The sequence below is a fragment of the Chiloscyllium punctatum genome, chromosome 38 (assembly GCF_047496795.1).
Source record: "Chiloscyllium punctatum isolate Juve2018m chromosome 38, sChiPun1.3, whole genome shotgun sequence".
NCBI classification, from domain to species: Eukaryota; Metazoa; Chordata; class Chondrichthyes; order Orectolobiformes; family Hemiscylliidae; genus Chiloscyllium; species Chiloscyllium punctatum.
This window is the reverse complement of record NC_092776.1, coordinates 7,832,212-7,859,250: the sequence shown is the minus strand read 5'-3', so window position 1 is coordinate 7,859,250 and position 27,039 is coordinate 7,832,212. Positions and strand designations below refer to the sequence as shown.

Below are 27,039 nucleotides of genomic sequence, written 5' to 3'. Positions count from 1 at the left end.
TCCTCTGTAGCCGAATCAAAGGTGGGAGTGATGCCCATTCTAGTGGAGAAGCCGAAGGAAAACCAGGAAAAGAAAAATACTCTGGAACTTTTCCAGACTATGTGGTGAAAAGATCCCACAGTCATAAGTTAAAGCAAGAAAGAAAAACCAAGGAGAAAAACAAAGGAATTGAGGTCCAGTTAGTTGACACTCTGTTTGATGAAATGGTAAAGGAGAAACCTAGGCAGGTAGAGGATCAGGCAGAGGTGTTTAGTTCTGAAAGATTAATGGAGTTGCAACAAAAAGATGAGACAATAAAGGATTTATATCATAAAGCCTATTCGGACAAAAAATCAGAATGTATTTCTAAACATTATTACCTTAAGGATCTTAAGATGGAAGTAGAAACCTTGGCAAGTTAGTGCAGAGAAGAAATGGGTGGAAGTTCACCAGACCATGTTGCTGGTAGAATATTACAGGTAGCACACAAATTACCCATCGGAGGTCATCTAGGAATGTCGATGTCTCAGGCTAAGATACAGAAGCATTTTTATTGGCCTGGATTACATAAAGATGTCAGATGTTAGGAAAGCCACAAACTCTAACAAACCCAGCACCTTTGATGCCAATTCTGGCATTTGAAGAACCTTTTACACGGACTACAATTGATTGCGGAGGTACCCTCCTTAAAACCAAAACTGGGAACCAGTATTTGCTAACTGCAATGGACCTGTCTACCAGATTTCCAGAGGCAATGCCATTACGGAATATCAAGGCAAAAAGGTTGTGAAGGTGTGGCTTGCTTTCTTTACCCGTTAATGGATTACCCAGACAGATTCAGATCCAATTTTACTGCCAAATTATTTGAGGTGGTCATAGATAGTTTTGGCATCAAACACTTTACAGCTAGTGCATACCATCCTGAATCCCAGGGAGCATTAAAAAGGTGGCGTTAGACCCTAAAGACCATATTGAGGTCTTATTACCAAAATTACACAAATGATTGGGATAAGGGTATCCCATCGATATTATTTCCTATTAGAGATGCTCCAAATGAATCATCCCAGTTTACACTATTTGAAGTGATATATGGACCAAAGTAAAAAGGGCCTTTAAAATTAATGAAGGAAAAGTTGATAGGTTCAAAATCAGAGATCTTGCAGTTAGATTAGGTATCTGAGGTGACAGAAAGATTAAACAGAATAAGTGAATTAACTCGACAACATTTGAAGGTGGCACAGCACATAATGAAGCAAGAGGCAGATAATTCTAAATTGTGTATATTTGCATGTGGGGATAAAGTATTGGCCCTGTTACCAGTAGTAGAAGATCCTTCAAAGCCAGACTTAGTGGTCTTTATCTGATTGAGAAGAAGTCAGGTAAATTATAGAACATAGAACATAGAAGAATACAGCGCAGTACAGGCCCTTCAGCCCTCGACGTTGCGCCGATCAAAGCCCACCTAACCTACACTAACCCACTATCCTCCATATACCTATCTAATGCCCGCTTAAATACCCATAAAGAGGGAGAGTCCACTACTGCTACTGGCAGGGCATTCCATGAAGGTCGTAAAGATGCCAGATAGGAAAAGAATTTATCAGATACATCATGTGAACATGCTGAAACAGTATATGGAACTGGAGAAACAAGTATTAGTTACTACCACTTTAAGTGAGGGATCAAATCCAGAAGATTTGGATTTTGACGTGCCTCAGGATAAATTGACTAATGCAGAAGTTCTCAAGGAATAGCTTAGCGTAGTGAGCTATCTGTCCCAGGAACCGAGAACTGAACTGAAAGACTTATTGCAGCACTATGAGGACATATGTAGAAATAGAATGAGGAGGACCAATACAATAATTCATGAGGTTGACGTAAGGAATGCTGTTCCAATAAAATAACACTCCCACGGGCTTAATCCTCTCAAAGCACGGTACAGAAGAAAGTGGAAGTGACGCTCCAAGAAGACATCATCATACTGAGCCAAAGTGAGTGGAGTTCACCGGTTGTGTTGGTTCTAAAACCTGATGGTACACAACGATTCTGTGTAAATTATCAGAGGGTCAATGCTGTGACTAAATCAGACTCATACCCAATTCCAAGGCTGGAGGACTGTGTAAAAAAAGTTGGATAAGCCACTTACATCAAAAAGTTGGGCGAAATGGGCTACATCAATTTGAAGTAATGCTCTTTGGAATGAAGAATGCACCAGCCACATCTCAAAGACTTATGGCCAGAGTTGTGGCAGGATTGACCTACTGTGATATGTAGGCAAAAGTGAGGACTGCAGATGCTGGAAACCAGAGTTTAGATTAGAGTGGTGCTGGAAAAGCACAGCAGGTCAGGCAGCATCCGAGGGGCAGGAAAATCAACGTTTCGGGCAAAAGCCCCCTTACTGTGATATGTATATATAGAGGAACCTCGATTATCCGAATATCAATTATCCAAATTCCAGATTATCTAAAGAAATAATCTGGACATTTTATTATTTTAGTGGGCGGCACGGTGGCACAGTGGTTAGCACTGCTGCCTCACAGCGCCAGAGACCCGGGTTCAATTCCCGCCTCAGGCGATTAACTGTGTGGAGTTTGCACGTTCTCCCCGTGTCTGCGTGGGTTTCCTCCGGGTGCTCCGGTTTCCTCCCACAGTCCAAAGATGTGCAGGTCAGGTGAAATGGCCATGCTAAATTGCCCGTAGTATTAGGTAAGGGGTAAATGTAGGGGTATGGGTGGGTTGCGCTTCGGCGGGGCGGTGTGGACTTGTTGGGCCGAAGGGCCTGTTTCCACGCTGTAAGTAATCTAATCTAATCTAATCTAATTTATATATAATTAATCAGGTCCCACAAAAATGTTACATGAAAGAGGTAAGTGAATTCAATCTACCTGTACTCTGTATCCCTGTCACTTTACTGGGCCATTTATGAAAGAAATGACCAAGAAAGTAAATGCATGAGGTGGTGCTTCTCTCGTTACACTGAGTTCCCAGAAACTGACAAATACTCGCGATTGTGGAAGCTGTTTGGGACCTTGTTTAATGCTGGGATCAGCGTGGCTTCCCTCATTTCAGGTAAAATGGATTATCCAAATAATCAATTATCCGATTGAAACAGTGCCCATCCATCTTGTTCAGATAATCAAGGTTCCTCTGTCCATGGAAAGATCACATGGTGCATTTGGCAGAGCTTTTTGAAGGAGTAAATTGTTTTGGTTTGTAATGTAAGCGGGGCTCGCATTTGTTGAAAGAACATACTGTTAGGGAAGGGTTACTAAGCCCAGCTTAGAAAAGGCAAAGTTTAAGTGCAAGTGCAACCATATGTTAATTCTTTACCTTTCCTCAATGTTGTATCAACGCTTTCAAGTTGATGTTTGGGAGCATGGCAAAAACGTTTGAATATGTGGGAATGGAGTTCATAACATATCCATGTGCTCAGAGTCAAATCACCCATACAAAACCTTAATGTGCCATGCACAAATATACATCTCTAAAATACTTAGTACAAATGTTAATGCATTGCAGCTCCACGAGATTCTTTATCAAATGGTTTTGAGTTTCAAGATCATAGGAGGAGGTGAGGAGGGGTCACAATGCTACTATCACTCTTAGATAAATCATCAAGGCTCAGTTACATTGAACAAGGGAAGGAGATAAGCCACAGAGTTCCAGAATATAAATTCAAGGTTGTGGCAATGCTTAAAGCCGCTGTGCACTCTTAGTTTGCAAATTAAAACAAAGAACATTACACCATCTCTAAGCATTAGCAAAACAAGCAATGCGCAGTTTACAAACTCACCAGCTGCTCCTCTTTCTCTGTAAGGTGAGGGTCTGGCTATTTGATTGTTGGGAATTAATGGCATTTCTGATAATGTTTTACTAGATTACTTACAGTGTGGAAACAGGCCCTTCGGCCCAACAAGTCCACACTGACCCGCCGAAGTGCACCCACCCAGACCTATTCCCCTACATTACCCCTGCACCTAACACTACGGGCAATTTAGCACGGCCAATTTACCTAACCTGCACATTTTTGGACTGTGGGAGGAAACCCACGCAAGACACTGGGAGAATGCGCAAACTCCACAGTCAGTCGTCTGAGGTGGGAATTGAACCCGGGTCTCTGGCGCTGTGAGGCAGCAGTGCTAACCACTGTGCCACCGTGCCGCCCAAAATTCATCTATTGTCCACTTCATGCATTTCTCAGAAGAGCTAATTATTTTGTTTTACTTAAATTGCAATAGTAAAACCACTAACCACTCTGTAATCAGGATTTATTTTTATTTAAACATGAGTTAGACACTTAGGAGTGCAGAAAAGAGCATTTTCTAGAAAGTTTTGTAGGATAATGCTGTGACTGAAATGCATTGTGCTGCACATCTATTATGGAACTGGATATATATTTGTTGGACAGAGCATTCAAGTCCATATATCCAGACACAAAGCCACTAACAAATTGCTTCAAGGTCTGGACATTTTAAGTGTTTTGGCTTGTGATAGTGTTAAGTATTGTTTGGACAAAATTTATTGGAAATGTTGTGTGAAGGAAGTTTTGCTAGATTGTCCTCAGTTCTGATAGTCTCAGTTAGAAAAAGATTGCAGAAATGGAACTGCCTGGGTTCATACACAGGATGGTGGCACAGTGGTTAGCACTGCTGGCTCACAGCACCAGGTTCAATTCCCGCCTCTGGCGACTGACTGTGTGGAGTTTGCACATTCTCCCTGTGTCTGCATAGGGGTGCTCCGGTTTCCTCCCACAGTCCAAAAATGTGCAGGTTAGGTGAATTGGCCACGCTAAATTGCCCATAGTGTTAGATGTAGGGGAATGGGAATGGGTATGGGTGGGGGCGGGTCGGCGTGGACTTGTTGGGCCGAAGGGCCTGTTTCCACACTGTAAGTAATCTAATGCCAGCACAGAAAGTGGCCATTAAAACCCATCATGTCCATACCGGCCAAAATACAGCTCTTCAGTCTTGTCTTACTTTCAAACTCTTGCTCAATAGCCCTGTTACAGCACCTCAAGTACAAAAGCCAGATGATTTTTTTAAAACACAATGAGGATTTCTGCTTCTACCATTTCTTTCAGGTCGTGAGTTCCAAGCCTTCATCCCCCTCTGGGTGAAATAATTCTCAACTGCCCTAATTCCTTCTACCAGTTACTTTAAAATCAATATCACACCCTGATTAATGACCTCTGCTAACTGGAATAGGTCCTCCCTATCCACTGTATCATCGCCCCTCAGAACTTTACATACTTCAATTAATTCCCCTCTCAGCTTGACCTGTTCCAAAATTCCCTTATGTCTCTCACTTATTCTGTTGCCTAAAATTCTCCATTCATGGCAATATCTTGAGAAATCAGCTCGCTAGTACAATCACTTGTAAACAGTGCCCTAACTGTGAAGAACAACCTCTTGAGTGAAGTGTAAGACCCTGTGAAACAATCCAATTAGAATTTCATAGAATCTCTCCAGGATGGTAACAGGCTCTTCGGCCCCACAAGTCCATACCAACTCTCAAAGAGTATTCCATCCAAAGCCATTCCCCATTACTCTACATTTACCCCTAACCTACACATCCCTGAACACTATGGGCAATTTAGCACGGCCAATTCACCCGAACCTGCACATCTTTGGAAGTGGGAGAAAATTGGAGCACCTGGAGGAAACCCACACAGACACAGGGAGAATGTCCAAACTCCATACAGAGTCATGCGAGGCTGGAATCAAACCCGCTGTGAGGCAGCAGTGCTAACTGCTGAGCCACCGTGCTGCCTAAGTATGTCATCTTTATATCTGACAATCTTTATATCACCCTTAACTCAGCTGATCTTTTTAGGCACTAAGGTACACTGACCACTGTGTGAGGAGTTATTAGTAACCATACCTCCACCATGGCTGAGATGTTTCTCAAACCCGTTCTCCTGCCTTCTCCCTGTAATCCAAAGATGTGCAGGTTAGGTGAATTGGCTACGCTAAATTGCCTACGCTAAATTGCCCATAGGGTGCATTAGTCAGGGGTAAATGTCAGGTCGGGGAATGGTTCTGGGTGGGTTACTCTTCGGAGGGTCGGTGTGGACTTGTTAGGCCAAAAGGCCTGTTTCCATACTGTAGGGAATCTAATCTAATCTAATCTGAAAACCCCTGATCCCATTACTAATCAAGAGTTTATCTATCTCTGTCTTAAATACACTCAATGACTTGGTCTCCACAGCCCTGTGAGGCAATGAGTTCCACAGATTCACCACCCTCTGGCTGAAGAAATTCCTTCACATCCGAGTTCTAAAGGGTCGTCCCTTTGTTCTGAGGCTGTGCCCTCGGGTCCTAGTATCTCCTACTAGTGGAAACATCTTCTCCCTGTCCACTCTATCCAGGCCTCTCAGTATTGTGTAAGTTTCAATTAGATCCCCCCTCATCCTTCTAAACTGCAATGAGTACAGACCCAGAATCATCAACTGCTCCTCATATGGCATGGCCTTCATCCCCAATCATCATTCTTGTGAACCTCCTCTGGACCCTTTCCGGGCTGGAACGTCTCTTCCCATTGCTGTAAGTGGTGACCGTGGAGAATCAGATTGCAGACTGGGTTCCATTTGACTTAGACCAAATGTTTCAGCAGAATGATTCTTTGTGACTGGGAAAGATGAGTCATACAAATCCCAGAAACTATTGCTAGCAGACAGAGACAAGGAGTTCCAAAATTTGAAGCTAACCGATGGCCAATGAGAGTGTAGCGTTCTCCTGTTTTCTCGAGAAATTAGAAGGATAAGGGGTGATCTGGTCAAAGTCTTCAAGATAACAACAGGAAAGGACAAGGCCAATAAAGATGGACTATCTCCACTGGCCAGAGATTCTAGAACTAGGGGCATAGTCTGAGAATGAGGGCCAGACTGTTAGGAGAGATATTGGGAAGCACATCCATACACACGGGGTGGGAGAGTTTGGAATTCTCTTCCACAAACAGCAGTGGATGCTGGATCAATTGTTAATTTTAAATCTGAGAAAGATAATTTTTGTTTGACCTGATATTAAGGGATGTGTGCCAAAGGGCAGGTACATGGAGTTAGACCACAGATCAGCTATGATCTCATTACAAGCTAGAACAGACTCAAAGGGCTGAATGGCCTACTCCTGTTCCCATGATCCTCTCGTTCAGATGGGAATCTGACATTTTGTTAAGTGTGGCTGTTCTTGGTTGAGTCCTGGAGCTTTGCCTTTGATAGAGGGTTGTTCTGAGACGGAAGACCGTAACATACAGGAGTAGAATCAGGCCATTTAGCCCATTGAGTCTGCTCCACCATGGCTGAGATGTTTCTCAAACCCATTCTCCTGCCTTCTCCCTGTAACCCATGATCCCATTACTAATCAAGAACCTATCTATCTCTGTCTTAAATACACTCAATGACTTGGTCTCCACAGCCCTGTGAGCAATGCGTTCCACAGATTCACCTCTCGCTGAAGAAATTCCTTCACATCTCAGTTCTAAAGGGTTGTCCCTTTGTTCTGAGGCTGTGCCCTCGGGTCCTAGTCTCTCTTACTAGTGGAAACATCTTCTCGATGTCCACTCTATCCAGGCCTCGCAGTATTGTAAGTTTCAATCAGATCCCCCCCCTGTCCAGGGATGTGCAGATTAGGGTGAATTGGCCGTGCTAAATCGTCCCACAGTATCCAGGGATATGCAGGTTGGGTGGATTGGCCGTGCTAAATCGTCCCACAGTATCTAGGGATGTGCAGGTTAGGGTGGAATCAAACCCACGTCCCTGAGGTCACAGTGCTAACCACTGAGCCACCGTGCCACCCGAACAAACAGACCCTGCAAGTGTGGCCCTGCCACAGTGTGGGAATTGAACCCACGACCTTGGTGTTATCAGCACCACAGTCTAACCAACTGAGCTAAGTGATCTACTCAAGGAGGGGAGAGAAAAAGTGTGACAGGCAGAGCAAGTGGATTTTGTTAATATTTTCTGTCAATCAGATACACAACTGTGTGATTTCTTAAAACCAGTGACTTTTGTTGAAATTGCATTCAAGTTAAATGATCTTCTCTGACAACATCCTAAGGGACTACCAGCTCACCTTCTGCATTAACAGGCTGACAAGTCCAAAGTATGACCAAGAAACTCTTGCCACATGCAGTGCAAATGGTTGTCGCAGGGTCAGGTGAATGGATTTTTAAAAAACAAATTATGACTTATTGTCATATGTACCTAAATACAATGAAAAGCTTTGTTTTGCGTGCAGTACAGGGAGGTCAAACCATTCAAAGTGCATTAGGGCAATTCAAGAAAACAAGGAATAAAATTGTGAACAGCTGCACAGAAGGTGTGCAGAGTGAGGTCAGCATTAGGTTTGACTTTTGAGAGGTTAATTCACAAGTCTAATAACAGTAGGGAAGAAGCTGTTCTTGAATCTGTTGGTATGTATTTAAGCTTCTGTATCTTCTGCCCAACAGAAGGGGTTGGAAGAGATTCTAACTGGGATGGGAGGGGTCTTTGATGATGCTGGCTGTCTTTCCGAGTCAGCAAGATGTATAGACAGAGTCAATGGAAGGAAGGTTGGCTTGCGTGATGGACTGGGCTGTGTTCACAACTCTCTCTAGTTTCTTAAAGACCTGGGAAAAGCAGTTGTTATACCATGCTGTGATGCATCTGGATAGAATGCTTTCATGGTGCAGCTTTAAAAATTGGTGGAGGATTATGTGCTTCTTTGGACATCTCGATGTAGCCTCTACATGTTCCTGACAAAGTCATTGGATGCATTCATTGCCTCCCTAAGTAAACCTTCTCCATCTTGGTTTGTTCCGAGCCAGTGTTGCCCATGATTAGATAATGATGTTTAATTTCTCCAGGGAAGCTTTGAGGACATCCCTAAAACATTGCTACTGTTTTCCCAAAAGTCTCCTGTTGCACCGTCCTTGCCACTTACATTGTCTGTGCTCACCACAGATATTTATCTCACCCAAGAAATGCTAACGATTTTCAATTACCACTGAAATCAACCACAAAAACACTTCTTATAGTGTGCTGTACATGCAGTTCAATAAATGCTGATCAAATTTAAAAAGCTAGGCTGATTTCAGGCAGAGTCAAGTCTTCAAACATTTTCAATCAGCTGCTTGTAAGATGTGATGATGATGATTAATGATAAGATTATGGAAGTAACTGCTATTTCTCCTTGCTTTTTAAATTTTACAGTCTGAGAATAACAAGTAAATTTCATTAATACCACTGAGTCAGCTATAGAGGAGAATTTAGTGTCACAGAGTTGAGAAGCAAATAAAATGATATCAGTTAAAAATAGACAATAAAGACATTCAGGACAAAAAGAGAAAAGAAATAACACATTGCACGTTTGCTTTAATAATTCAGCTTGAGTTATTAAATTCAGCTTTGTAACAAGTAAAAAAAAAATCAGATATACATTTTAACATCACAATGCATGATTACACATATTATACAGAGGGTTCTGCTACAGTATATTAAGCCTGCAGGTTAACTTGGTACTTATTACATTGTCACACTCCTGGATACTAGTGTGCAGAATGAGGCAGTTTGCATATACACAGGGGAAGCATGGACCCAAACAACATTGGAAAAGGAAAGATTAAGGCAGCAGTCATCACAAAGACAAGCTGTCAATAATTCTTAAAGAGCTGGGATCTCTCCTATATTGGACAATGTAATAAAATGTTAATGCCACTTCCACTGACAAATATAACTCAGCAGTGAACCTTATACAATATTAATCTGAGGGCTCTGAAAGCCTGTTTTGCCAATGTTTATGGAGTTGTTCAATCGATATGAAATACACTTTAAAATGCCTATAAATCACTGACAAATGCCCTTCTCACTACTTATTTTTCCAATGGTAATTTAGCTAAGAATATTGACAGCACACCTTTGATGTTTAACCCAGGAAGCAATTAGAACATATGCAAAGCATTCAATTCTATCACTGTTCAAGAATACATTTTAATGTATCAGCGCACTGACATTACAGTATCAACCTTGTAAGAAACATCAAATATTAGGTACAGCAGTATTATTGTCTGGATTCTTCTCCTCGAACATATCAATTCTCTACCTTTAACAGCGCATTCAAGTATCAATGACTTAGAAATTCATATCAGTACTGCATACATAATGACTATAAAAGCTGCATTGCAAAGTCAGCACTTCCAGATTCTGCACAAGATATAGAATTCCCCATTATCTGCTCTCCCTCCCCTGAACTATCATGTAAAGAACTGTAGCCAATCTTGCTGTTAATAATCTATACACATACAAAGCCAACTTGTTCATACTCAACAGGCACACTATGTATCTGACCTGAGCAGAAGCCACTGTGTTTTTCATCACCACTAAGTCAAAGAAGCACCTGGAAAAGGTTCTAAACATTGCACATAAAAGCTGAATGGTTTGCTTAAGAACATGGTTCTTGGTGGATTGTATTTCTCACAGTTTCCTTCCCTCCGCCCCATCATACTTCACTACCTGCAGGGCTTCAGCTCCTCTTATTCACCTTCACGCCATCTTTCATCTCATTTCAACAGATGCTTCAGCTGGTCTTGAAGATTTGTAGAAAGTTCAACACTGTCAAAGCATTTAATTAAGGGAGGAAGAAAGTGGGTTATTTGATCTGGTTTTACACCAACATTTCTTAATTTTATAAATCATATCAGCATCCCTCCCTCATGATTTTAGTTTCCAGCAATCAGGATAATAGATGAAATAACTTGTGTCAACTGAGAAATATTTACATCTTAAGGAGGTACACTTGTTTAGTGTTTGAACATGCTGCTTTTTCAATACCTGGGAGAAGAAATACTGCTTTATATCTGTTCTCATTCATTTAACTTGATATGAATATATGAGTTAAGACCAAGAGTGGGTAATTTGGCTCATTGAGCTTCTCCATCATTCAATAAAACCAAGATGTGGAGGTGCCGGTATTGGACTGGGGTGGACAAGGTCAGAAGTTACACAACACCAGGTTATAGTCCAACAGGTTTATGTGAAATCACAAGCTTTCGGAGCGCTGGTGTTATGTGACTTCTGACTCAATAAACTTACAGTTGACTGGATCACTCCATATCACCCTCTACCTCGAAACATCTTTCAATTCCTTACTTGACAAGAATCTATCTACTTCTGTCTTCAAGATATTCAGAAGGCATGTTTTTGTAGTGTAGAATTCTAGAAGGGATTTGATAAGGTACAACCTAAAGGTTATTGGGGAAATTAGAAGTTTGTGGTATACAGGGTAACATGGATAGCAGATCAGTTAGCTAATTGGAACAGTAGGCATTAATGAGTCATTTTCTGGTTGACAAGATGTAACGAGTTGGACACTACAGAGATCATTGCTGTAGTCTCAAGTTTGTATAAATTTATTGACATGTCTTGGGAGCCCTTGCTCTAGATTGTTCCTAAGAGGAAAAATCCTTTTCACATTCACCCTGTTAAGGCTCCTCAGGATTTAATGTTTCAATCCGTCTGTCTCTCTTCATAAGACAACCTGCCCACTCCAGGTAAGAGAGTCGAAAAGTGTGGTGCTGGAAAAGCACAGCAGGTCAGGTAACATTCAATAAGCAGGAGAGTCGACGTTTCAGACATAAGCCCTTCATCAGGAATGTGGAGGGGGAAGGGGGCTGAGAGATAAATAGGAGGGTAGGGGTGGGGTTGGGGAGAAGGTAGCTGGGAAGGCGATAGGGAGATACAGGTGGGGGAATATTGTGACAGGTAGTTGGGGAGGGTGGAGTGGATAGATGGGAAGGAAGACAGACAAGTAGGACAGGTTAAGAGGGCATCTCCATTCCAGGTATTAGTCTGATAAACTTTCTCTGAACTGCTTCTAACACATCTACATTCTTCCTTAAATAAAGAGACCAATACTGTACAAAGTATTCCAGACATAGTTTCACCAAAGTCCTATATAACTGAAGCATGTGACTTCCTTATTTGTGTTCAATTTGCATCACAATAAACAATAACATTGTTAGCTTTCGCAATTACTTGCTGTAGCTGCATACTTACCTTTTGCAATTCCTTCACTGGGATACTCAAATCTTTCTGCATGTTAGAGCTGGGCAGTCTTTTACCATTTAGTTAATATGGTTAGTTTTTATTCTTCCTGCCAAAATGGTCAATTTCACCTTTCCCCACATCACCCCACCTGCCAGATCTTTGCCCACTCACACAAGTTATCTATATCCTCTCATAGTCTCCTATATCCTCTGCACAACCTACTTTCCTCCCTCTCTTAGTGCCTTTAGCAAACTCAACAACATTTGATCACGTTATCCAAATCACCTCAATAAATTATAAAATCTTGAGGCTCCAGCACTGATGCCTATGGTATATGGCTCATGACGTCTTGGCAATCATAAAGTTACTCGTTTATGCCTGTTTCCCGTTAGCTAGCTAGTCTACAACCTAATATGTAACCCCCTATACCACAAACTTTCTGCAATAACCTTTGAGTTTCCACCTTTGTGGAAATCTAAGTACAGTCTGACTGCAGTTTCCTTTTGTCCATAGGGCACACTTCTTAATTAAACATAATTTCTTTTTCACAAAATCATGGTGACCTTGCTTGATTAACTTGAACCTTTCTAAATGCCCTGCCATAATGTCAGTCTTTAATAATAGCATCTAACATTTTCTCTACAACAAATATAAAGCTAAATTTCAATCTTTAGTTTCGGTCTTCTTCCCTTTTTTGTACAATCTAATTAAAGTATCTTGTAATTGCAATGAATCACATGTAAACAAATGTTAAGATTGAAAACTTATTCAGCTTGAGACTCATTCTACCATTATCACAGAGTTGTCAGCTATTTCACACACTGCTCATCTGACATTTCAACTAGTGAAAGCTTCAAGTTAATAAACACTTTTGCTTTATTTGAGCCATTATTTAAGAGCACAGAGTTTTATTATAATTTGTGGAACAGAGGTAAAAGAACCTCTCGATCCAGATTTATCAATTTTCTTAAAAGGCAAATCTTTAACTTGTGTCTTTATAGATTCTCTCCCCATATCCCTGTTCTATTCCCATAACTTTCTTTGGCCCCACAACCTTCTGGGCTCCTTCAGTCGGGACCTCTTACACATTCCGATTTTAACTTCTTAATCGTCAGTTGTGCCTACATGTGCCAAGGCCCCAGCATCTGGAAGTTCCTCCCCACACCTCCCTTTTCTTACAATTTACTGAGCTTTTGATCATGAGTCCTCATATGTTCTTACATGACTCGATGACAAGACTTATATGATAAAGCTTGGGATGTTCACACATGATGGTGCAGTATAAACAGAAGTTGGTGAAAATGCGTGATTTTCAAGCAGCTCCATGTGACTGAGTATATGTATGGTCAGCTGGAGTGAATGGAAAAGGGTCAAACATGTTTTTGCAAGACGTTTTCGGAAGCAAGACATTTTGAAAGGTCACCACCAGAGGATGTTAAGACATTTCAGAGTAAGAACATCTCTCACACCTGGTGAAGTTTGGTGTGCGTGTGGAGGGTGGGGAGTGAACTTCAATCCACAAACAATCTAAAGTCTTATCCTTCCTCAGTGAGCATCAGATTATTTTTCCCTACCTACAACAACAAAGAAATTCAGCACAAACTTACAGAGACAGTTAGGTATAGAACAGAAGAACATAGACACTACAGCACAGGAACAGAAGCTTCTGCCCATCATGTCTGTGCTAACTATGATGCCATTCTAATCGAATTCCATCTGCCTGCATATTGTCCGTAACCTTATATTCTCTGTCTTTACATGCGTTTATCTAAATGCTTCTTAAATGTTGTTATCGTACTTGCTCTACCATCTCCACTACCAGGGTGTTCCAGCAGCCACTACTCTCTGCACAAAAACCTTTCTCCCAACATCTCCTTTAAACTTTCCTCCTCTCACCTTAAACCTATGCCCCCTAGTATTTGGCATTTCCACCCTGGGAAAAAGACTTTGACTATCTACCTTATTCATTTCTCTCAATTTTCTACACTTCTATCAGATTGCCTCTCAGCCTCTGACGTTCTTGCAAAAACAATCCAAATTTGTCCAACATCTCCTTGGTAAATTTCTTTTTCACCCTCTCCAAAGCCTCCACATACTTTCTATTGTGTGATGACCAGAACTGCACACAATACTCCAAATGTGGCCTAATTAAAGTTTCATACAGCTGCAACATGACTTGTCAACTTTTACAATCAATGCCCTGACTGATGGAAGCAAACATACCATATACCTTCTTTACCATCACTTTCAGAGAGCTCTGGACTTGCATTCCAAGATCCCTCTGAATATCAATGCTTCTAAGGGTCCTGTCATTTACTGAATACCTTCCTCCTACAACTGACCTCCCCAAATATATCACTTCATACTCGTCCAGATTAAACTCCACCTGCTATGGCTCCTCCCAACTTTCCAAATGATCTATATTCTGCTGTATCCTTTGACAACCTTCCTCACTATGCGGGACACAATTTTCATGCCTGCAAACTTACTCATCAGACCGCCTGCATTTTCATCCAAATCATTTATTACAAACAACAGAAGTCCCAGCACTGATCCTTGTTGAACACCACTGTTCCCAGACCTTCCAATCAGAAAAACGCCCCTCAACAAGTACCCTTTGTCAGCTCTGACCAAGCCAATTTTGTATCGGGAAAGGAGAGGTCACCCTGTTGGGAGTTTTCTATAGGCCTCAGAATAGTTCCCGAGATGTAGAGGAAAGGATAGCAAAGATGATTCTTGATAAGAGTGAGAGAGACAGAGTAGTTGTCATGGGGGACTTCATTTTCCAAGTATTGACTGGGAACACTATAGTACGAGTACTATAGATGGGTCAGTTTTTGTTCAGTGTGTGCAGGAGGGCTGCCTGACACAGTATGTAGACAGGCCTACAAGGGGCGAAGCCACACTGGATTTGGTACTGGATAATGAGCCCGACTTGGAAGTAGGTGAGCACTTTGGTGATAGCGATCACAATTCTGTTATATTTATTTTAGTGATAGAAAGGGATAGGTGTACACCACTGGGCAAGAGTTACAGCTGGGGGAAAGGCATTTATGATGCGATTAGGCAAGATTTAGGAAGCATAGGTTGGAGAAGGAAACTGCAGGGGATAGGCACATTAGAAATGTGGAGCTTATTCAAGGAAAAGCTACTGTGTGTCCTAGATAAGTATATACCTATCAGGCAGGGAGGAAGCTGTAGAGCGCAGGAGCCATGGTTTACGAAGGAAGTGGAATTTCTGGTCAAGAGGGAGAAGGCTTATGTTAGGATGAGATGTGAAGGCTCAGCTAGGGCCCTTGGGGGTTACAAGGTAGCCAGGAAAGACCTAAAGAGAGAGCTCAGAAGAGCCAGGAGGAGACATGAGAAGTTGTTGGCGGATAGGATCAGGGTAAACCCTGAAGCTTTCTATAGGTATTTAAGGAATAAAAGAATGACGAGAGTAAGATTAGGGCCAATCAAGGATAGTAGTGGGAAGTTGTGTGGGGAGTCAGAGGAGACAGAGGAAGCTCTAAATGAATACTTTTCAACAGTATTCACTCTAGAAAATGACAATGTTGTCGAGGAGATTACTGAGATACAGGCTACTAGACTAGGTGTGATTGAGGTTCACAAGGAAGAGGTATTAGAAATCCTGCAGAGTGTGAAAATAGGAAAGTCCCCTGGGACGGGTGGGATTTATCCTAGGATCCTCTGGGAAGCCAGGGAGGAGATTGCCTAGCCTTTGGCATTGATCTTTAAATCATCATTGTCTACACGAATAGTGCCAGAAGACTGGAGGATAGCAAATGTGGTTCCCTTATTCAAGAAGGGGAATAGAGATAATCCGGGTAACTATAGACCAGGTAACTGAAGTGAGCCTCACTTCAGTTGTTGGTAATGTGTTGGGAAAGGTTATAAGAGATAGGATTTATAATCATCTAGAAAAGAATAATTTGATAAGGGATAGTCAGCACAGTTTTGTGAAGGGTAGGTCGTGCCTCACAAACCTTATTGAGTTCTTTGAGGTGGTGACCAAACAGGTAGATGAGAATAAACCGGTTGATGTGGTGTATATGGATTTCAGCAAGGCATTCAATAAGGTTCCCCACAGTAGGCTATTGTACAAAATGCAGAGGAATGGGATTGTGGGAGATATAGTAGTTTGGATCAGTAATTGGCTTGCTGAAAGAAGACAGAGGGTGGTGGTTGATGGGAAATGTTCATCCTGGAGTCCAGTTACCAGTGGTGTACCGCAAGGGTCGGTGTTGGGTCCACTGCTGTTCGTCATTTTTATAAATGACCTGGATGAGGGCCTAGTAGGGTGCGTTAGTAAATTTGCAGATGACACTAAGGTCGGTGGAGTTGTGGATACTGACGAAGCATGTAGTAGGTTACAGAGAGACATAGATAAGCTGCAGAGCTGGGCTGAGAGGTGGCAAATGGAGTTTAATGCGGACAATTGTGAGGTGGTTCACTTTGGTCGGAGTAACTGGAATGCAAAGTACTGGGCTAATGGTAAGATTCTTGACAGTGCAGATGAGCAGAGAGATCTCAGTGTCCATGTACACAGATCCTTGAAAGTTGCCACCCAGGTTGACAGGGTTGTTAAGAAGGCATACAGTGTTTTAGCTTTTATTAATAGAGGGATCGAGTTCTGGAACCATGAGGTTATGCTACAGCTGTACAAAACTCTAGTGCAGCCACACTTGGAGTATTGTGTACAGTTCTGATCACCACATTATAAGAAGGATGTGGAAGCTTTGGAAAGGGTACAGAGGAGATTTACTAGGATGTTGCCTGGTATGGAGGGAAGGTCTTACTAGGAAAGTGTGAGGGACTAGAGGCTGTTTTCATTAGAGAGAAGAAGGTTGAGAGGTGACTTAATAGAGACATAAGATAAGCAGAGGGTTAGTTAGGGTGGACAGGGAGAGCCTTTTTCTAAGAATGGTGACGGCGAGCACGAGGGGGCATAGCTTTAAATTGAGGGGTGATAGATACAGGACAGATGTCAGAGGTAGTTTCTTTACTCAGAGAGTAGTAAGGGTATGGAATGCTTTGCCTGCAACGGTAGTAGATTCTTTAAGTACATTTAAGTCGTCATTGGACAAGCATTTGGACGTACATGGAATAGTGGTAGGTTAGATGGGCTTCAGATTGGTATGACAGGTCGGCGCAATATCGAGGGCCGGTACTGTGCTGTAATGTTCTATGTTCTAAGCCAATTTTGAATCCAAAAGAACTGAAAATAACCCACGTCAGACACTTGGAGTACAAGGTTTAGATTTGATTTGAAAACTGTGTTGACCTTTCCCCAATGTCACTCTTTAATTCAGGCATTAAGGTCTTTGGCATACACCTTGTGTACTATTCTTTAATGAATATGCTACAGTATTAGACAATCTACTGTGCATTCAGCATATCTGTCGGTTATCCACATGCATGTGTGTAGTAAAACAAAAGAACTACAGATGCCGAAATCTGAAACAAAGACAGAAATTGCTGGAGAATCTCAACAGGTCTGACTGTATCTGTGGAGAGAAAGCAGAGTTAATGTTTCGAGTCCAGTTCTGAAGAAGGCTCACTGGACTCAAAACATTAACTCTGCTTTCTCTTCACAGATACTGTCAGACCTGCTGAGTGTAATGACTATGCATCATGTAAGTAATAAAGTATTAGCTAACCAATGCATCATCATAGCAACCTCAACAACACTTCTGCAATTCTCCCCACGTACAGCAAGTCAAAACATAGCCCAGGAAAAAAATCAGCAACATTTAAAAGGAGAATTAAAGTGGGCAAATATATTGTGGGTGAGCAGTCACCACCTTGCACTTCCTGATTCTGATTGACTTATAGAGTCGTGGAATGGCACAGTCATCAACTAACCTAGTCTCACTTGCCTGATCTTGGCCCATATCCTTCCAAACATTTCTTATTCACATACTTAACATTGTAACTATACTCGTATCCGCCACTTCCTCTTCTGGAAGTTCATTCCACACAAGAACCACCCCCTGTGTAAAAAAGTTGTCCCTCGTGTCTTTTTTAAAACTTTTTTCCTCTCACCTTAAAAGTATGCCCCCCTAGTCTTGAAATCCACCACCCTAGAGAAAAGACACCTGTCATTCATGTCATCTATACCCATTATGATTTTATAAACCTCTTAAAAGATCACTTCTCAACCTCCTATGATCCACTGACAAAGGTCCCATCCAGCCTCTCGTTATAACTCAAACATTCCATTCCCAGCAACATCCTAGTAAAATCCTTTCTGAACCATCTCCACTTTAATAATATCCTTCCTCCAACAGGGTGACCGGAACATCACACAGTATTCCAGAAGAGGCCTCACCAACATCCTGTACAACCTCAACTTCTTGTCCCAGCTCCTGTACTAAAAGGTCTGAGTAATGAAGGAATGCTAAATGCCTTCTTAACCACCTAATCTATGTGATGCAAACTTCAAACAATGATTTACTTGAACCTCTCGGTCTCTCTGTTCTACAACATTACTTTTAATTGTATAACTCTTGCCTTTATTTTACCAAAATGCAATGCCTCGCGCATTTATCCAAATTAAACTCCATCTGCCACTCTCCAGCCCATTGACTCAATTGATCAATTCTGCATTTCCAGTGTTTTGTGTCTTCCTTATAGATTTCTAGCATATTGAACCATTGTCTGATACTGAACCAGGCTGTATGGATATCATGCTGTCCTGTGTGACCTTGAACTGAGCTTTCAACCTGTTATCTTCTCTATCTGCAAATCTGCTGGTGACAACCTCCACAACCATCACACAATGTCACCCTATCACTGCTCACCTGCTTTGGAATCCCTCAGTCACATGACCCAAGACTAGTATGATACTCAGAAATGGAGAAATCAAGATACTCCTTCCATAGAAAATGATCACATTTTAACTGAAGTTAAGTTTACGAATCTGCAATCAAGACTACAGCAAATACTCACTTTTTCTGTATAGCTTCCTGCCTGAGAGGGAGGAAGAAGTTTATGGTTAGTTAAAAGAAACTTAATTGCAAGAATATCAAATATATTTTACCAAAAGCATTTTCTTTGGAGTCTACAAATCTGCTTCCCATTTATGGAAAAGATATTAACCAACATAATACTGAATCCCAGAAACCATAGCATGAATTATTCAAAACAGCATTCAAGTTCAGCAGGTAAATGTTCTATTGGTCTTTATTTTAAAAGAAGTGGAGTATAAAAGGTTTTGCTAAAAGGCACTACTCAGAACATATCTGGAACACTACAAACAATTCTGGGTCCCTTCCCTAGGGAGAGATATACTGGCATTGGAGATACTCTAGAAAAAAATTCACTCCACTGCTTCTAATTATGGAGGGATTTTCGTATGAGGAAAAGTTGAACAGGTTGGGCCTGTATACATTGGAGTTTAGTGAAATGAGAGAAGACCTTATTGAAACACTCAAGATTATTGGAAGGCTTCCCAGAATGGATGTGGAGAGGTTGTTTCTTCTTATGGAAGAGTCTAGAACCAGAGGGGATAATCTCAGAGTAAGAGATTGCTGTGGAATTCTTTACCACAGCGGACTGTTGAAGCGGAGTCATTAAGTGTATTCCATGCTGAGACAGACAGATGTTTAGATCAATAAGGGGAGCAAGGTTTATAGGGAAAAGGCCATAAAATGAAGTTGAGGATTATCAGATCAGCCATGATCTTGTTGAATGACACAGCAGACTCGATGGGCCAAATGGCTTCCTTTTGCTCCTGTGTCTTTTGGACCTACGCCTGAAGCCCAATTACTGTGAACATTTTTATATTCTAAATTTCCCTCAGTTTTTTATTCTCTTCCTCCAAATTTTCCTCCTTTCTTGAGTCAAGCCCTCACGGGAACTTCCCAATTTAGTGGCAAGTTCCCAGGGTTTGACAACTTTACTCTGAACATTTTTGTAAAAATCAGGTGGAGCTCAGAATTTGACACTGGATGATAAAAAAAATTAAAACATTGGATAGGGAAGAAAGGAAGAACACAAAGAGAAAAGGAATAATACTTACTGGTACTGTAGATGTGTTGTAATAATTGCCATTTTACGCAGGCTCTGTCAAAGACAAGGACCAAATGATGAACACAATATTGTGAAGAAATGAAGTGATCAAGAATAATGAAGTGAAATTAACAGAGCTGAAAGAAACTACAATGACTCTTCTTATTCCATGGAATTTTACATACCCCAGTCTCTGGACCAGTATCTATCCTCAAGCAACAGAATTAAAAATATGTGTATCTGGTCATGAGCACATTGCTTGCAGGAACATTCTGTATGCACACAGTACTTCCTCATGTTTACAGAATACACTTCATTGACTGAAAAGCACGTTGAAAAACTTGAGGTTGTGAATGTGATGATATTATGGCTTTAAGAGTTGTATTTTGTCCTGCTGTTTTTTTGTTTGAAGAGAGTTCTTAAGGCAGAGGTTCTGAGCTGCCAATTGAAAATCCATAAACAGCTTGTGAAGCCTTTTTTTTAAAAGTTGGAACAATAGAAGCAGCCTGAATGGGTGGGGTCAAGCTCCTACAGAACCAGGATTTTTAGTTTTAGGTTTTCAGTTGCATTTATTGCTGGGGTCTTGAAGCTGGATGTGGAAGCTGCCATACATCTCTCCCCACTACTCTCTCTCTCTCACCCAGAGTCTTCTCTTGATGCTTTTCCTCACCAGAATTGTGTATGAGACAATCTATTTTATTGACTTTGCCAGGGGTGTTTTTAATGGGATGTTACTACACTAAAACACTTATTGTTTCGTAGTAAAATAATCTATTATTCTGTTAAGTTTTCCAATACAGTCAAAGTCATACAACGTGGAACAGACCCTTTGGTCCAACTAGTCCATGCCCAACATAATCCCAAAGTAAACTAGTCCCACCTGCCTATTCCTGGCTGGTATCCCTTTAAACCTTTTCTATTCATGTATGTATCCAAGTATCTTTTAAACATTGTAACTCTGTGACCACACCCACCAGTTCCCCAAGAGGTTCATTCCATACGCGAACCACCCTCTATGTAAAACATTAGCCCCTCGTGTCTTTTGCAAATGTCTCTCCTCTCACCTTAAATATATGACCCCAGACTTTAAAACCCCCATCTTCGTAAAAAAGTACACCTACCATTAGTTAATCCAATTTCTTATTTTAGTTGTTGTATTTCAACCAGAGTGAATCAATAAAGTGTGTTTTGCTCCAGATCTGGTAGTTTAACCAGTCAAATTGCATCCAGAATACGCCACCTTACATTTAACTTTAAAATAAGAAAAAAAAGTTAGTGTCTGGACTATATGCCTAATATATTTTGAGGTGGTTTGATCTGGTCCATAACATAAGAGGGACCATATGGCTACGGCTTTTCCAAGCTTCAATTTAAAGAAGTTCCACCAAGGTGCATTTTCAAATGCAGGTGGCTAATTTTATATTTCACACCCACCAACCTTTGTGTTCTGTACACCAAGCATATAAGTGCCGATTCATTAGGGGACTCTGTGTACTGTCTCTCGTGAATTGTGGCCAGATCTTCACGTTAATATGATGGATGGGCCCTTGATTTAACATCTCACACAACAACAATGGACGAGATTGCACTGGGAGTGTCAGCTGAGGTTCGAGCACTAGACCCAGGAGTGAAAGTACAATAGTCAAAACCCCTTTTTTTTTGTAGATATACTTTTTTGTTGATTCTGACAACGATATAAACAGGTGTTGTGCTTTGAGAACCAGCTGTGAAGTAAATAACATTATGAAAAGAACATTTCCCAGGGGACTGCTTTGATGCAAGTGGTTGAGAGATGAAGTACTCACATCCTCAGAGTGTAGTATCGAATCCTCCTGCATCACCATGTTTCTAGCTGCTTGACCAAGGAGCTGAAACAGGAAACAAAATCACAATTTACTCCTTAAAACACTGCAGACTGTGGAAACTTTGTAACAGCAAATATTAATGGTTCGCCAGGTAGAATTAACATACACTACTGCAATTTTCAGAGCTTTCAGGAACTTCAACTTTGTTGATTTGGAAGTAGAGTTTCAATGGAGTGTATTTCACGAGTAAAATAAAATCAAAAACAGAAATGACATTTCACACCTCAGGCCACTTCCAGAAGCAATGCAGTGGCTGTGAAACAATAATTGATATTATGAAGCCAAGTTGTCGACACCAAGATAACTTGGAGGAGGAATATAAGCAACTAGATTATCTGATTTACTGTGGGTAGGGGGGGGTACAAAGTGCCCAAAGCATGTGATTTTCTTCCAATGGTACTGTAGGATTTTTATATCTATCTGAAAGGAAATATGGGAGCTCATTTCAGCATTCCATCCAATAAAAAATCTTAGACAGTGAAGTAGTTCCTCAATCATCGGCTGAGATTACGTCCTCAAAGTTCAGCAGCACGGTTTGAGTCTGTAACCCACCGACTCAAAGAGGAACCATCACTGAGAGAAAGTGACTGGAAACCCACTGAGGGCACAGCTGACGTTCAACACTGGGTCCACAGGTAGGGACACTACCAATGAGTGTTCAAGTTTCACCTACCCCGGAGGTATGTAATAACATCTCTTAACAGGTTGATTAGGAAATATCAAACTGACACTTAGCACTTAATGATTGGATGAAGTTGGCAAACCAAACAGCCACAAGACGACGGAAAGAAAACCTCAGTTGTTCAACAACGACTGATTTTGAAGGTACATAGAAAAGCCTCAACCTTCAACTGGATTGAAATATTCTAACTGAAACAGCCTTGGAACATCAATAGCAGCTCCTGAGCAGAGACTTCTCTACCTTGACCGGTATAAAGACAAGGGCAGAAATTAAGGACAGTAATTCTCCAAAGCAAACATGCTGTGCCTTTGGAAACAAAAAAAGGACACAAAGTTCAGACTGACTGACTGCAAGGAAGTAAAAGAAATATTCAGTGGAGAGGGTTTATCTTTGCCACAATGTGTTAACTCAATGCTATTACGATTATGCCACCCTTCCTCGAGTCGTCTCCCCGACTAGTTTAATCAAAGCTACAAAAAGAAAAAATACTAATTATGAAATTAGAGGAATCTTAGGAATCTGCAGACCAATCCCATATCCAACAACCTGCTCTGAAAATGCTGCTCATATATTTTGGCAGTTGTGACAAATTCCACAACAGCTGCCACAAACCACATATTCAAATCAAATGACTTTCTTGAAACAAAATTCATTTTTCTGATCTCCCATTTTAAAAGATTCTTGAAAAAAAATCCAGAATTCACATCTGCATATTCACCAAAAACTAATCCATTCTTTCCTGGGCTATATCCTATCAGTACTCCAAAACTTGTTGATATCTGTTGTTTAGGTTTTGAGATTTATTATTAACAGGTTAAAAGGAGAAAACATTAGCTCTGTCTCAACGCCACAGGTAAATTTCACTTACCCACCAGTTCACTCAGTGTCAATGCTGAATATCTGCAAATTAAAATAGGTCCAAAGAACCCCGAAACAAAATCCTCTTTTTGGGAAGAGCAACATATGTATTTGCAGTCAACATTCATTCCTAATGATAGCACTCTATATCGTCCTTGGTAAAAACAATGACTGCAGATGCTGGAAACCAGATTCTGGATTAGTGGTGCTGGAAGAGCACAGCAGTTCAGGCAGTATTCCTGATGAAGGGCTTTTGCCCGAAACGTCGATTTTACTGCTCCTTGGATGCTGCCTGAACTGCTGTGCTCTTCCATCACCACTAATCCAGAATCTATATCATCCTTGCCTGGTCTGGTTCATTCTGGTGGGATTTCGGACTCACAGCAGTGTAATCGTCTCTTAACTGCCCTCTGAAATGGTCCAGCAAGCAAGTCAGTTGTATCAAAAAACACTGCAAAGCCTGAAGAAAGGAACACATTTGGCGAGACGACCCTGGTGTTGAGCTGACACTGGAAACAAAAATGGCAAAACCTACCCCAAGTTAGATCCCAAGGGATTCAGGCTAATAAATTGGCTTAACGATAATAGACAGAAGAGGGTCGTTTTCACAACTGGAGGTGTGTGCTCAGCAACATTCTGCAGAGATTGGTACTGGGTCCACTGTTGTTTATATAAACAATTTGGATGGGAATATAGGAACATGGTTAGAAGGCTTGCATAAGACACCAAAATTGGTGGTGTAGGAGATAAGGAAGAAGACTATCTAAGATTTTAAAGTGATTTTGATCAATTGAGCCAACTGGCCAAAGTGTGGCAAATAGAGTTTAATTTGGATAAATGCAACATATTGCATTTTGTTAAGACAAACATGGGCAGGACCTCTCTCGTTAACAATAGGGTCCTGGGAAATGTTGGAGAACAGAGAGATACAGGGTTTCAGGTACATAGTTCATTGAAAGTTGCATCATAAGTAGATACAGTAGATAAGTACAGAGAATTGGTGAGGCCATGTTTGGTGTACTGTGTTCAGTTCTGGTCGCCCTGCCAAGGGAAGGATATAATTAAGTTGGAGAGGATGCAGGAAAGACTTACGAGGATGTTGCCAAGACTACAGAGTTTGAGTTATAAAGGAGAGGCTGGATGAGCTGGGACTTTTTTCACTGGAGTGTAGAAGGTTGAGGGGTGACCTTATTGAAGTCTATGGAATCAGGTAGTATGTAGATATGGTGAATAACAAAAGTTCCCTACTGTGGTGAGTTCAAAAGTAAAGGGCATAATTTTAAGGTGAGAGGAGCAAGATTTAAAAGGGGTATATGGGATGAACTGCTGAGGAAGTAGTAGGTGCAGGTATTGTTACAATATTCAAAATAAAATTGGACAGATACAGGAATAGGAAAGGTTTAGAGGGATAAACAACAAAAATGCTGGAGGAATTCAGGAGATCAGGCAGCAACTGTGAAGAGCAAATAGAGTTAATGTCTCAAATCCTTCTTTGGTATTAGTTGCAACTATGAAGAGGTGATATTAATGCTCGATGATGGAGAGTGGTTGGGGAAGGAGTGAGTGGATAGGTGGAGAGGGGGCCCAGAGAAAAACAGAAAAAAAAAGATTGACAGACAAAAGGATTGTTGATAGTGAGCTAGGGAAGAAGAGTTAGAATATTGTGTGCACTTCTGGAATTCAAGGTATAAGAGTGATGTGATGTCACTGGAGATGGTGTAGAGGAGATTTACCAGGATGTCACCTGGTCTGGAGAGCTTCAATTAGGAAGAGACATTGGACAGACTGGGGTGGTTTTCTTGACAGCAGAGGAGATTGAGGTGGGGTCGTGACTGAGATCTATAAAACGATGAGGGAACAGGTAAAGTAGCCAGAAAGAGACTTTTCCCTCTGGAGGATCTCACCCATTTCCTCTGACTCCACACATAACCTCCCTCCTTTATCTTTGAGTGAGCGTACTCTTTCCTTCGCTACCCTCTTGTTCTAATATGTGCATAAAATGCTTTAGGATTCTCCTTAACCCTGCTGGCAAAGAACATTTCATAGCCCCTTTCAGGCGCTCCTAACTCCCCACTTCAGCTCCTTCCTACTTTCTCTGTATTCTTCAATGATTTAGTCTGTACTTAGCTGCTTAGACCTTGGGTATGCTTCTTTTTTTTGCAAATAAACAGAAAATTTCCCCTGTCATCCAAGGCTGCTGAATCCTGCCATTCCTTGCCTTCATTTTCACAGAATCATATCTGTCCTGCACTCTTTAAAAGATTCCCACATCTCAGATGTGGATTTACCCTCAAACTGTAGCTCCCAATCCACATTCTCCAAATCTTGCCTAATTCGATTGCAATTGGTTAAGGTAAGAGCCAGGAAGTGTAAAGGAGATGCGAGGATAAACTTTTTTCAGCCAGAGTGTAGTGAGAATCTGGAACTCACTGCCTGTGACAGCGATAGAGACAGAAACCCTCAGAACATTTAAGTATTTAGATGGGCAAAAGTGAGGACTGCAGATGGTGGAGATCAGAGTAATGTGGAAAAGCACAGCAAGTCAGGCAGCATCCAAGGTGCAGGAAAATCGACATTTCAGGCAAAAGCCCTTCATCAGCACCACTCGGATCGAAAATTTAGATGGGCACTTGTGATGCCAAGGCTATGGGTCAAGAGTTGCAAAATAAGATTAAGATAACTGATTATTTAACTGATCTGGATGTAATAGGCCTTTTCTGCTGCCGTAGATCTCTACGGCTCTAAGAGAAGCTAGCTAGGTGTTAATGTGGGAGAAAGTGAGGACTGCAGATGCTGGTGTATCAATGTTGAGAGTGTGGTGTTGGAAAAGCACGGCAGGTAAGGCAGCATCTGAGGAGCAGGGAGAATCGACGTTTCAAGCATAAGCTCTTCTTCAGGAGCTACGAATAGTTGAAAATGGGTTGGCTGCATTAGTAGCAACCCATTTCCTTGAAACATTAGCTTGCTTTCTCTCCACGGATGTTGCCTGACCCGCCGTGATCTCCAAAACATCAGGCCCAGAATGTTAACTCTATTTCTCTCTCTCTCTAACAATGCTGCCAGATCTGCCAAGCATCTCCAGCATCTTCTGTTTTCATTTCATGTCTGGACCTGGGGTGGGGTGGGTTGGGTTAGTACCTGGTCACAAACAAAGACAGAAATTGCTGGAGAATCTCAGCAGGTCTCACAGCGCCTGTGGAGAGAAATCAGAGTTAATGTTTTAGGTCGAGTGACCCTTCCTCAGAATCGCACACAAGGGGATGCACAGAACTGTATGGGGTCTCCCAGTCATTCAATACATTGCCATCTGTGGGATCTTGCTGTGTACCAAGTGGATGCCAGCCATTACAAATGACGCCGTTGGCGGTGAGGCACTCCCTTAGTTCCATGAGAGGCGCCAGCTAGGGTCACCAGGTCAATCTCTCCCCAACTCATCCCTCCCTGTGGAGTTCATCTTGAGCTTAGGACCTTTTGGGAGTTCTAGGGGTGGGGGGAAAGGTGGTGGTGTGGGCAAATTGGCCCCGAATCCCCAGGAAGGGGGAGAGGTCAGTGAACCACTATCACTGGATCAGACCTCCCCTGCACCATCCTTGTGTATGTGAAGGGCAAGAAGGTGAGAGGAT

The 27,039-nt window shown here is 41.6% G+C and overlaps 1 protein-coding gene across 1 annotated transcript in view; it reads right to left on the bottom strand.

Moving 5' to 3' along the window:
• Positions 1 to 9,311: 9,311 nt before the first annotated feature.
• Positions 9,312 to 27,039, bottom strand: part of borcs7 (BLOC-1 related complex subunit 7) — a 20,439-nt gene continuing 2,711 nt past the window's right edge. Inside the window, 4 exon segments of the mRNA XM_072557106.1 lie at positions 9,312 to 10,564; positions 18,950 to 18,970; positions 20,022 to 20,065; positions 21,817 to 21,879. Coding sequence (XP_072413207.1) covers positions 10,513 to 10,564; positions 18,950 to 18,970; positions 20,022 to 20,065; positions 21,817 to 21,879 — 180 coding nt within the window. The 3' untranslated portion in view covers positions 9,312 to 10,512.